The sequence below is a fragment of the Bombina bombina genome, chromosome 3 (assembly GCF_027579735.1).
Source record: "Bombina bombina isolate aBomBom1 chromosome 3, aBomBom1.pri, whole genome shotgun sequence".
NCBI classification, from domain to species: domain Eukaryota; kingdom Metazoa; phylum Chordata; class Amphibia; order Anura; family Bombinatoridae; genus Bombina; species Bombina bombina.
The window spans coordinates 1262568104-1262581663 of record NC_069501.1 but is presented as its reverse complement, the minus strand read 5'-3'; the positions used below and the strand labels follow the sequence as shown (position 1 = coordinate 1262581663).

Below are 13560 nucleotides of genomic sequence, written 5' to 3'. Positions count from 1 at the left end.
TTTTAGAAGTATGTTTTTTATTGAGGATACGAAAATGTATACACACACAAAAAAGTACAAGGTACAGACAGTATTTCAAATATTCCCATCATATCTGACATTCAAAAACAAAGAGTTTCTATCCTTATCATTTCCTCCCCTTAGCTTAATATAGATCACTCTTGGACCCTTAAGGCTAATTTTATCTGCTATCATCGCTTGATATTAATCAAAGTTAAAGAAAAACATTAAAGTAAAAGCATCTCAAAGAAAAGTAATACTTTACTAGTACTATTATATGCAATAGAGGGAGTGCATATAATATAACCGTAAAAGAATTATTCTTGATGTGGGTCAAGTGTCAAACCAATCATTGAGTTAGTCAATAAAGTAGGAGTTATCAAATATATGTATCACTGTGGTAAAGGGCCAGTGTGTGAGTAGAGCTGTTTTCTCAGCTGCCACACTATTTTGCAGTCATAAAAATATGATTCGGCAACCACAAGCAATGATTTACCAACGTTAAATTGTATAAGTTTATATTTAAAACTGGACAAGTGAATGACATTATTATTATTACATAAAAGAAGATTTCCCACGCACATGTAGAATACATCTCCCCATGACTCTGGCCATAAGTCATGGACTAAGGACCAAGGTGTTGAGAGAAAAATACCCCATCTCTATCTTTATGGGTATATCAAATAACAAAAGACTATTTGAGAAGTGGGTATAGCGTGGTATTGTTGTAAGACCCATCTCTACCATATACGAGCTCTATCAAACTTATGATCACTAAGTTTAAATATACATATAGTACATTAAATGGCATTGCTTATAAAAGTGAGAAATATTAAACAAAACAAAGTGGGAAACAGTTACATTACTTTTGGAAGCATGTTGCGTCTAAGTAGCTTAAGTGGGTTGCGGATATAACCTCCACTCCAGGGTCTTGCCAGCTTGCAGAACCTCATCCCGGAGTCTAATTGTGAGACTTCATAAAAAGGGTATTGAGTCCAATTTGGTGAGGTTAATGTTTCCAGGTAGGAGTTGATCGCTGTCTTTTTAGTAAAGCTCAAATCTTTTATATGTGTAAGATTGTCCAGCCGGAAAGACAGGTTCCCTTGCATTCCGACTTTAGTGATGATGGCAGGGTAAGAGATGTATCACTCCAGTCCCCATGAAGATACGGGAGTCCCCCCGAGCTCCTGCAAAGGCACAGCTTTCAGGGGAATCCAACCTGCTCACAGAAACATTTGTAGTGAATTGGAAGGTATCCTGTTTGTTAAGGAGGTGATAGCTGAGACATCCTCTGTCGGAAGTGTCCGTGTATGTCACCTGGGACAGGAGATTAGTAGGAAGAATGTAAGATCTTTTTGAGAGGTCCATTGCATATTGTGTAACTTGCAGTGTAGGTGTTGGAGCCTCCTGTGATTTAGGTCTCATTTGATGCTGGATTGTAGCGGGAGTATTTGTGGCTGTAAGTTCGCCTATTGTGTGAGTCTGAAGATTTGATAAGAGGTGCGAGTGTCAGAGGTGTAGTGTGAAGACCCATAAAAAATGTCCAGTGGGGCTCTTTCTAGTGAACTTGGCAAGCGCTTTTCAAAGTTTTCCCATGCATTGGTTAATGCAATTTAGCAGATCTGTTTCCCATCCGTAGTCATGTTTACTGTTAGGTAATGTGTATTAATGTGGATATTTTTCTCCCCTTCTATTACTTGCTGGTTTCTCTTTACCCTACAGGGAGTGCAGAATTATTAGGCAAATTAGTATTTTGACCACATCATTCCTCTTTATGCATGTTGTCTTACTCCAAGATGTATAGGCTCGAAAGCCTACTACCAATTAAGCATATTAGGTGATGTGCATCTCTGTAATGAGAAGGGGTGTGGTCTAATGACATCAACACCCTATATCAGGTGTGCATAATTATTAGGCAACTTCCTTTCCTTTGGCAAAATGGGGTCAAAAGAAGGACTTGACAGGCTCAGAAAAGTCAAAAATAGTGAGATATCTTGCAGAGGGATGCAGCACTCTTAAAATTGCAAAGCTTCTGAAGCGTGATCATCGAACAATCAAGCGTTTCATTCAAAATAGTCAACAGGGTCGCAAGAAGCGTGTGGAAAAACCAAGGGCCAAAATAACTGCCCATGAACTGAGAAAAGTCAAGCGTGCAGCTGCCAAGATGCCACTTGCCACCAGTTTGGCCATATTTCAGAGCTGCAACATCACTGGAGTGCCCAAAGAGCACAAGGTGTGCAATACTCAGAGACATGGCCAAGGTAAGAAAGGCTGAAAGACGACCACCACTGAACAAGACACACAAGCTGAAACGTCAAGACTGGGCCAAGAAATATCTCAAGACTGATTTTTCTAAGGTTTTATGGACTGATGAAATGAGAGTGAGTCTTGATGGGCCAGATGGATGGGCCCGTGGCTGGATTGGTAAAGGGCAGAGAGCTCCAGTCCGACTCAGACGCCAGCAAGGTGGAGGTGGAGTACTGGTTTGGGCTGGTATCATCAAAGATGAGCTTGTGGGGCCCTTTTTCGGGTTGAGGATGGAGTCAAGCTAACTCCCAGTCCTACTGCCAGTTTCCGGAAGACACCTTCTTCAAGCAGTGGTACAGGGAAGAAGTCTGCATCCTTCAAGAAAAAGCATGATTTTCATGCAGGACAAGTGCTCCATCACACGCGTCCAAGTACTCCACAGCGTGGCTGGCAAGAAAGGGTATAAAAGAGAAAATCTAATGACATGGCATCCTTGTTCACCTGATCTGAACCCCATTGAGAACCTTTGGGTCCATCATCAAATGTGAGATTTACAAGGAGGGGAAAACAGTACACCTCTCTGAACAGTGTCTGGCAGGCTGTGGTTGCTGCTGCACTCAATGTTGATGGTGAACAATCAAAACACTGACAGAATCCATGGATGGCAGGCTTTTGAGTGTCCTTGCAAAGAAAGGTGGCTATATTGGTCACTGATTTGTTTTTGTTTTGTTTTTGAATGTCAGAAATGTATATTTGTGAATGTTGAGATGTTATATTGGTTTCACTGGTAAAAATAAATAATTGAAATGGGTATATATTTGTTTTTTGTTAAGTTGCCTAATAATTATGCACAGTAATAGTCACCTGCACACACAGATATCCCCCTAAAATAGCTATAACTAAAACAAACTAAAAACTACTTCCAAAACTATTCAGCTTTGATATTAATGAGTTTTTTTGGGTTCATTGAGAACATGGTTGTTGTTCAATAATAAAATTAATCCTCAAAAATACAACTTGCCTAATAATTCTGCACTCCCTGTATATGAGCGATGTAAATAAAGTTAAAGCTGAAGTGCTGTTATGTCCAGTTATGGTACTTTACCTCAGCGTACAGAGGGGGGTAGTTTTGCTGTTGGATGACTCTGATATCTGCAGATTGTTAAAGATTCAGCCGAAAACTCTGGGAAGGAACAAGGATCGCTGTTCGAAACACGCCCCCTTTAGATGTATTTTAACCCTTAAGGCATTGCTTTTCAAATCTGTCCCAGACTTCACAAACAGTCCAGATTTTCTGTATTACCTTGGATAAGAGCAGGTACAATAATGAGGCTTACTAATCAGCTGATTATGTCACCTGTGCTCTACTTCAGATATCCTCAATATGTTGCCTGTTAGAGAGACCTGAGGACAGGCTTGAAAACCAGTGCCTTAAGATAATTTAAATTAAGTTGGGGCATTTGTTCGGATATTCTGTAGTGAAAACAAAATGAAGATGTGTGTGTTGTCATTTGTGATGAAACCAAATGCACATGTGTAGTATAGATCATAGAGGGGCCGCTTTATCAAATCTGGCGGACATAATACGCTGTAGCACATCATGTCCCCCGGACATCGCTGAATGCTGACAGCATATGCTGTCAACATTTATCATTGCACAAGCAGTTCTGGGGAACTGCTTGTGCAATGCCGCCCCTTGCTAGCAGGGGGTGTCAATCCACCTGATCATAAAGGATCGGGCAGATTGATGTCCGCAACTTCAGAGGCAATGGAGCAGTTAAGGAGCAGCAGTCTTAAGACCGCTGCTTCATAACTGCTGTTTCTGATGAGCCTGAAGGCTGGCACGGAAACAGGGGACATCAGGGGCCATTAGGCCCTTGATAAAGTGGCCCCCAGAGTCTTTCTTTATACTTTTATATACATTTGTATTTACATAGATGATGCCTGCATTTCACATATTTAATGAATGTTTCCCTCTACGCTTGATTTGAATTTGTGCTGACAATGTTTATTTATTTAGTTACTATTTCAGAATTGTGTTTACATAGACCTGATAGCATTTTATAGCTATCTATGAACATTTACTTTTTCTTTTATTATATCGTCCTAAACAGCCATTTTATTATAGTTGTATTTTTTTAAGTATTCTGTATTCTTGCCATAACAATTTCCTGTATCTTTATCTAATTTTCCCTGTTGCTAGATTAACAAATACCTGAGAAAGGCACATTTTACGACAGCATCACATGAGGATATTTCCTTTACTGATTATGGAGATGTACCAGGGCATTATGATATTATAAACTGGATCCCATCAGACATCCCAGAGAAACTAGATCCTAATAAAGTTGGAAGCTTTAACTCCTTAGCTCCTGTGAGAAAACAGATTATTGTCAATGACAGTGCGATCGTTTGGAGCCCTAAATTCAAAACAGTAAGTTACTGTGCACTTAAAGAGACAATGAACCCATCTTTTTTTCCCTTGTTAATGTTATTTTCTTTTGAGACTAAAAAACAAAAATAAAAGCTGTTTAAATTTAACATGAATCTAATACAGAACAGCAACCATTAAAGTGGTAGCAGTCCCACATTTTGGGCAGAGCTAATAGAGCACCTGCAATTGGCTTTCTGTTTTGGGTGGCTTTCAGTGTAAAAAAGGTAGGTGACACACAGTGTCTTTGTGTCAAACAACAAAAGTGATCCAAGCATTGGTAATGCTTCAGGTAAAGAGGAGGGATGCAACTCAAGTGATTTTACAAAGTGTTTACAGGACCGTCTCTGCTTCGGCGTCTCAACCGTGTATCACAAAAAAGAGTCACCTACTTTTTTTACACTGAAAGCCTGCATTATGGATGTGCAGAAGATGTGAATATTCTTAACACACCATACAGGTCTCCAAGCTCAATACTAATACGATACAGGATTACAGTTTATCATTCCCTTTATGTGTGGATTGTTGTAAAGTTGGCAAAATCCACGAACAAATGAAAGTGACATATTTTATTAATTTAAAGGACTTTGGAAGAGACTCTGATATCTGAAGCTAATGTTCATTTTTCATGTTTGGATAACACAGCTGAAGTTAATCCTTGTTATCGCAGTGTTATGTGTTATTTTGAGTTTATACACTTGTAAAGTATCCCAAATTACCACATAGATCCCTATATATGTGTCATGACAAGAGATCCCTTACTTGATATTTTTGGGGTTGTCCACTGAGAGAGGTGTTGTGGTATTCGTTAAGGATACAATCGGCTAGATTACGAGTTGTACGTTAGGGTAAAAAAGCAGCGTTAAGAGGTCCTAACACTGCTTTTTTATGACCGCTGGTATTACGAGTCTTGAAGGTTTAGGGTGACCGCACACTTTTTTGGCCTTACCGCAAAACGACTTACGTAAACTTTGTGAAGTCTTTTTTTTTATGGGACTTCCATAGCGCTAATATTATGAGTCTATCCTGGGAGTCCAAAAAGTGAGCAGTACACCCTACCCAGTCAAGAGTCCTAACGCATTTAAAATTCAGTAGTTATGAGTTTTATGGAACAACGCCATAACATAAAACTAATAACTAAAGTGCTAAAAAGTACACTAACACCCATAAACTACCTATTAACCCCTAAACCGAGGCCCTCCAGCATCGCAAACACTATAATAAGAATTTTAAACCCTAATCTGCCGCTCCGGACACCGTTGCCACCTACATTATATTTATGAACCCCTAATCTGCTGCCCCCCAACATCGCACACAGCTACATTATATTTAGGTATATATAGGTTTAGGTTTAGACTTAGGTTTAGGGGTTAATAACTTTAATATAGTGTCGGCAACATTGGGGGCGGCAGATTAGGGGCTAATAAATGTAGCTAGGTGGTGTCGATATTAGGGCCGGCAGATTAGGGGTTAATAATATTTAACTAATATTTGCGAGGCAGGAGTGTGGTGGTTTAGGGGTTAATATGTTTATTATAGTGGCGGCGACGTTGGGGGCGGCAGATTAGGAGTTAAAAAGTGTAGGTAGTTTGTGGCGACATTGGGGGCGGCAGATTAGGGGGTTAATAAATATAATGTAGGTGTCGGCGATGCTAGGGGTTAATAACTATAATTTAGGTGGCGGCGATGTCCGGAGCGGCAGATTAGGGGTTAATAATATAATGTAGGTGTTGGGAGCAAAATTTTGCTCAACGCTCACTTCTTGTCTTTTAACAACGGGTTTCAGAAAACTCGTAATACCAGCACTGCATGTAAGTGAGCGGTGAGGGAAAACTGCTCGTATAGCCTCTAACGCAAAACTCGTAATCTAGGTGAATGTTTCTTGTGACTCAAGTGCTTTATTCATTTGTAATTCTGCAATTGTTTTATGCTACTTTATGGATAGTTTCAAAGGTTACTACATAGATCCTTGAATGGTATCAAGGCAACTGATCCCTAAGACTATGCTATGGAGGTGTTGTAAATTTCCTTAATTTCTTGAAACTGCCATATGTGTCAATAACTATGTGTGCCTCTAAAGAGACATATCTTACCGTTTATAATGATTAAATAGAGGTTTCTATTTATTTTCAACTTTGTTTTGGTTTTTTAAATATTGAACAATATGTGAATATAGATTTCCTGAGATTCACACGTGTGTTGAAAACAAAAAAATGTCTAATAAACACTTATAAATTGTGGACAACTTTGAGTATGTGCTGAATTCCCTGTTTTTTAAATAAGGACTACTGATCCTTATTATTTCTTTCTATTTTTACAATATTCAAATAACTAATAAGGGACTGCACCTCTGTTGTCATTCTGAATAAATTAGTATAAATAATAATTCCCATCACTCAGTAGTTTAATTAATAATTTACCTAATTAAACTATTTTGAGGGCCACATATAGCCCAAGGGCCGGTACTTTGAAACCATTGCTCTAGAGCAGTGTTTTTTAACCTTTTTTTTGCCGTGGCACACTTTTTTACATTAAAAAAATCCTGTGGCACACCACCATCCCAAAATTTTTAAAAAAATCACACGCTGTAGCCTAATACAGAATATATATATATATATATATATACACATACACACAAACACACCACATACTGTATGTATTGTGCTGTTATGCCATGCCTCCTACAAACTACCCCTGCACTGGGAGTAAAAAACAAGCAAAGTTTAAAAAATATGTCACACTGTTGTCAGTCTGCCGTGGCACACCTGAGGATCTCTCATGGCACACTAGTGTGCCACGGCACACTGGTTGAAAAACACTGCTCTAGAGTCAATCACTGGCTGTTCAGTAAGGTAATCTTCTAATTATTCTAAAGTCATCACTCTTTACAATCTTGTTGATGTCTGATGATGGGCAAATTACTTCTAAAGTAGCTTTATGATTATCAAATTACTCCGGGATGGTCTCTAAAGTAGTCATGTTTGTCTTGGGCAGTGTGTGTGTGCTGATTAGTGTAAGTTTGTGTTTACATGTATATGTGCACTTATTTCTGTATCCTGTGTGTGTGTACAAGTATATATGTATGCTGTGTATTTTGTGTGTATATATGTATATGTGTATGATGTGTGTATGCAAACTTATTTCTGTATCCTGTGTGTGTGTGTGTGTGTGTGTGTGTGTGCAAGTATGTCTGTATGCTGCGTAGTTTGTGAGTATATATGTATATGTAGTGTGTATGTACACTTATTTCTGTATCATGTGTGTGTGTGTACAAGTTTATCTGTATGCTGTGTAGTTTGTGTGTATATATGTATATGTGTATGCTGTGTGTATGTACACTTATTTCTGTATCCTGTGTGTGTGTGTGTATATATGTATATCTGTATGCTGTGTGTATATACACTTATTTATGTATCCTGTATATGTGTACACGTATATCTGTATGCTGTGTAGTTTGTGTGTCTCATGTATATCTGTATGCATTGTGTATATACACTTATTTATGTATCCTGTGTATGTGTACACGTATATCTGTATGCTGTGTAGTTTGTGTGTCTCATGTATATCTGTATGCATTGTGTATATACACTTATTTATGTATCCTGTGTATGTGTACACGTATATCTGTATGCTGTGTGTATATACACTTATTTATGTATCCTGTGTATGTGTACACGTATATCTGTATGCTGTGTGTATGTACACTTATTTCTGTATCCTGTGTGTGTGTGTGTGTGTACAAGTATATCTGTATGCTGGGTGTATATACAGTTATTTCTGTATCCTGTGTATTTATGTATATATATGTGTATGCTGTGTGTGTTTGCAAGTATATCTGTATGCTGTGTAGTTTGTGTATATAGGATTTTGACCCCTATTCTGCGCAATGGAGCAGGCTAGAGGAGGAGAGCCGGAGCCTGTGTGTGGGGGGGGTATTTAAAGCTATTTAAGGCTGGGGTGGAAGTTATTCACCCTCTTGAAGTCTCTGCAATCCCAAGGCAAAGTTCCCTCCCTCCCTCCCTATTTGTTAGGTTTGTGTCTCAGCGTTAGCGGGGGTGCTTGTTTTTCTATGCGGTATGTTAGCCAAATTGTTACCTCCCTAAAGAGGTGGGAGAGTTTTGGGAGGGATGTACCTGGTGGTAAGCCGGTGGAAGGTACATCTCTGGTGGCAAGCACCTTGTTTTACTCAGGTATATGTTTACAGGTTATTGGAATTCTGTTGAATTTATAAGTTATATTTATTAAATATTTTAATAAATTCGGGCTGCAGCCTTTACACCCATTTATCTTGTGTGTTGTATTATTTATAATGCGGAATGTATGCCTAATATGGGGTCAATATGTATGTGTTATCTGTGGGGCCGATTTAACAAAGGCAAAATGGCCCCTAATTCCCCTGTTTACGCACAAGCCTTCAGTCTCGCCACAAACAGCAATTAAGAAGCAGGGGTCTTAAAACCGCTGCTTCTTAACTCATCCGCCGCCTCTGAGGTAGAGGACAGCAATCTGCCCGATTGCATACGATCGGGTTGATTGACTTCCCCTGCTATCGGCTGATTGGCCATGAATTTGCAGGGGGCAGCATTGCACAAGCAGTTCACCAGAACTGCTTGCGCAATGTTAAATGCAGACAGTGTATGCTGTCGGCATTTAGCGATGCATGGCGGATATGATTCGCTATAGTGAATCATGTCCGCCAGGTGTATGATAAATCTACCACTTGTCAGGGTACAGGTAAATGACATTTATATATATATATATATATATATATATATAATATAAAATATCCCAAGAGGTAGAATCACTCACGGTAACATAATCCTTATTCAGCCTGCCCGGGGTGCTTAAAAATAACAATACAAGCATCCAAAGGGAAAAGCACTCACCGGGTCTTATTGAGCAAAAAACACTTTTAATCCGTGACGTTTCGGGGTTGCCCCCGTCTTCAGACAACAATTACAGGTACATACAATTACTCACCCTTTATAGCAAACAAACCCGCTCCCAAGTGCAGTCCCGCCGGTGGCGTACCGGAAGTCAGCAGCCGTGGGCAGAACACTACGTCACCGGTTGCCATAGCAACCAGGACGCCTCCCGGCGGAATCCCTGTTATATGTTAAAACTTAAACATTAAAAATTAATTAACTATGCAAAGATACAGCATTATTTACAAAAGGCTAAACAAAAAATATATGCTGGGAAAAACACTTCAAAAGAATGGGCTCTGACATCCAGGTAATAAATCGTAACATCATCGTTAGAAAAAACATCCTAAATATCCCTAAGTCCCTATACTATAATAGTCAATATACAATATCAATGAAATCCTAGGTTAGGTGTGTAACAAACAAATAATTCCAAAACGGGATAAATTATATCCTAACACCGTAACAAACAAGATAAGCTAAACAAGCAAATCTAAATATACTCCATATTGAGTCTCCAGCAACATAACATTAGGAATAGCAAAGTCTCATTGTCCATGAATCTTAGATCAGAAGTACAACCTGAAAATCAAAAATTAATTAAAGAAACCTAAAAAACGAAGAGAAGAACCACCATGTGAAAAAATAAATAAACATTAGAATAAAAACAAAAACAAAAACAAAAAATAATAAAAATAAAAATAAGTATGAATAACATAAATATAATGAAAAAATAATAAAAAATGTGAGTAAGAGCAAAAAGAAGGGGAAGGCCAGAATACAAGAAAAAGAAAAAGAAGAACCAAGAAACATGCAATTTAATAAAAATAGAAATATAGGGAGAAATTTCATAGAAAAAAATGCCAATCCAAGTTGACATTCAGGCCCCGTGGAGCCATAGTGCCCAGATTGAAAATCCATTTAGATTCTCACTGTAATAATATTCTTCCTCTGTCACCCCCTCTTGTAAGTGGGGGCACATGATCAATGATTATATACTTTAGATCAGCGACTGAGTGTTTCAATAAGGCAAAGTGCCTGGCCACCGGTTTGCTCAGAGTCACCACGATCAATAGCTGTTCTTATAGCTGATCTGTGGTTGGCCATTCTTGTACGGAGGTCGTCCACAGTTTTCCCCACATAGAACAAACCGCATACACAGTGTAACAAATACACTATGTATTTGGTTGTACATGTGGACCCGATGTTTGATGCTGTAAGTCCTATTCTATTGTAGGGATGTCTAAAACACTTTACCAGTTGTTAAATCCACTACATGTTGTGCATCCCAAGCAGCGGTAACAACCAGGTTTAGATTGCAGCCAAGTCTCCTTCATATAACAACCCCTGGGGGTCCGTCTTGACAAGCTAATCTCTTAAGGACCTCGCTCTCCGATACCCAATTCTAGGAGTTGCTGTCCCCTCAAACGGCAGATCCGGGTCTGAAGAGATTAGAGACCAGTGTTTGCGTATACTCTCAGCAATAGCTGGTTTGTCAACATCGAAGGTTGTGGAGAAGTCCTTCTATTATCTCCCAAAACTGTTTCATTGTAGGTTAGCAGATCCTCCTGCTGTAACTTCAATGTATCGCATCTTCTGTATTGCTAAATCTTGCTTATTGTATCCCTCTGAATGAAACGTGATTCCATAGCATGCATTTGGTGTTCCCGAAGACCAGCTATAGTATTGTTCCTTGTTGTTCTCTAAATTGTGATATGGGTAGAGCACGTTTGAGGGCTGGGGGGTGGCAGCTGTGGGCATGTAACTGAGAATTACGGTCGGTCCTATGTATAGTATAGGGACTATAGGGATATTTAGGATGTATTTTCTAAAGATGATAGTTACGATTTATTACCTGGATGTCAGAGCCCATTCTTTTGAAGTGTTTTTTCCCAGCATATATTTTTCATTTAGCCTTTTGTAAATAATGCTGTATCTTTGGCATAGTTAATTAATTTTAATGTTTAAGTTTTAACATATAACAGGGATTCCGCCGGAGGCGTCCTGGTTGCTATGGCAACCGGTGACGTAGTGTTCTGCGCACGGCTGCTGACTTCCGGTACGCCACCGGCGGGACTGCACGTTGGGAGCGGGTTTGTTTGCTATAAAGGGTGAGTAATTGTATGTACTGTAATTGTTGTCTGAAGACGGGGGCAACCCCGAAACGTCACGGATTAAAAGTGTTTTTTGCTCAATAAGAACCCGGTGAGTGCTTTTCCCTTTAGAATTACATACAAACTCCGCGAAACGGGCGAACCGCCATTGACTTCAATGGGCAGGCGAATTTTAAAACCCACAGGGACTCTTCTGGCCACAATAGTGATGGAAAAGTTGTTTCAAGGGGACTAACACCTGGACTGTGGCATGCCGGAGGGGGATCCATGGCAAAACTCCCATGGAAAATTACATAGTTGATGCAGAGTCTGGTTTTAAGCCATAAAGGGTCCTAAATCACCTAACATTCCTAAATTGTTTGGAATAACGTGCTTTAAAACATCAGGTATGATGTTGTATCAATCAGGGTAGTGTAAGGGTTACGCCCGCTTCACTGTGACAGACCAAACTCCCCCGTTTAACGCACCCGCAAACAACCGCAAACAGTCCATTTGCACAACCACAAGATCGATAGATTTGTTAGATAGATAGATAGATACATAGATTACATAGATCAATAGATGCAATATACATTGATAGATACAATAACATAGATCAAAAGATTGCAATATACATTTGATAGATACGAATTACATAGATCAAAAGATGCAATTTAGATTTGATAGATACGAATTACATAGTTCAAAAGATGCCATATCACATTTGATAGATACGAATTACATCGATCAATAGATGCAACATACATTTGATATGATACGAATTGCATAGAACAATAAGATGCAATATACATTTGATAGATACGAATTCCATAGATCAATAGATGCAAAAATAATTTGATAGATACGAATTGCATAGATCAATAGATGCAATATACATTTGATAGATAACGAATTCCATAGATCAATAGATGCAATATACATTTGATAGATACGAATTGCATAGATCAATAGATGCAATATATATTTGATAGATACGAATTACATTGATCAATAGATGCAATATACATTTGATAGATACGAATTACATAGATCATAGATGCAATATACATTTGATAGATACGATTTACATAGATCAATAGATGCAATATACATTTGATAGATATGATTTACATAGATCAATAGATGCATATACATTTGATAGATACAAATTACATAGAGTCAATAGATGCAATATACATTTGATAGATACAAATTACATAGATCAAAAGATGCAATATACATTTGATAGATACGAATTACATAGATCAATACATGCAATATACATTTGATAGATACAAATTACATAGATCAATAGATGCAATATACATTTGATAGATATGAATTACATAGATCAAAAGATGCAATATACATTTGATAGATACGAATTCCATAGATCAATAGATGCAATATAAGATTTGATAGATATGAGATTGCATAGATCAATAGATTGCAATATACATTTGATAGATACGATTGATAGTTAGATAGATTTGATAGATAAATAGCTAATTTGAAAGATATATAATTTCCCAGACAGAGAATTACAAAGACGTGTTGTCTGGGGACCCATGGTAAGGTTACTTCATTTTGCACAATCGAGTATACCAGTTGCAGAGGTTCTGACCCTGCATTCTGGCTGCACCTCTCCTGCAAGAGAGATCTGTTTACAGTGTCTGTGGGCCTGTATGCAAAGAGCTGGCCTGCCTGAAAGGAGCAGCAAGGCAGATCAAAAGATGCAATGTACATTTGATAGATACGAATTACATAGATCAAAAGAGCAATATACATTTGATAGATATGATTACATAGATCAATAGATGCAATATACATTTGATAGATACGAAATTTACATAGATCAATAGAT

At 38.3% G+C, this 13560-nt stretch overlaps 1 protein-coding gene across 1 annotated transcript in view; it reads left to right on the top strand.

Annotated features, from left to right (window-relative positions):
• The first annotated feature begins 1159 nt into the window (after positions 1-1159).
• The window catches only part of LOC128652716 (vomeronasal type-2 receptor 26-like), an 87849-nt gene continuing 75448 nt past the window's right edge, over positions 1160-13560 (top strand). The window contains exons 1-2 of the mRNA XM_053705648.1: positions 1160-1252; positions 4451-4681. Of these exons, the coding sequence (XP_053561623.1) occupies positions 1160-1252; positions 4451-4681 (324 nt within the window). The remainder of the gene's footprint in view (positions 1253-4450; positions 4682-13560) is intronic.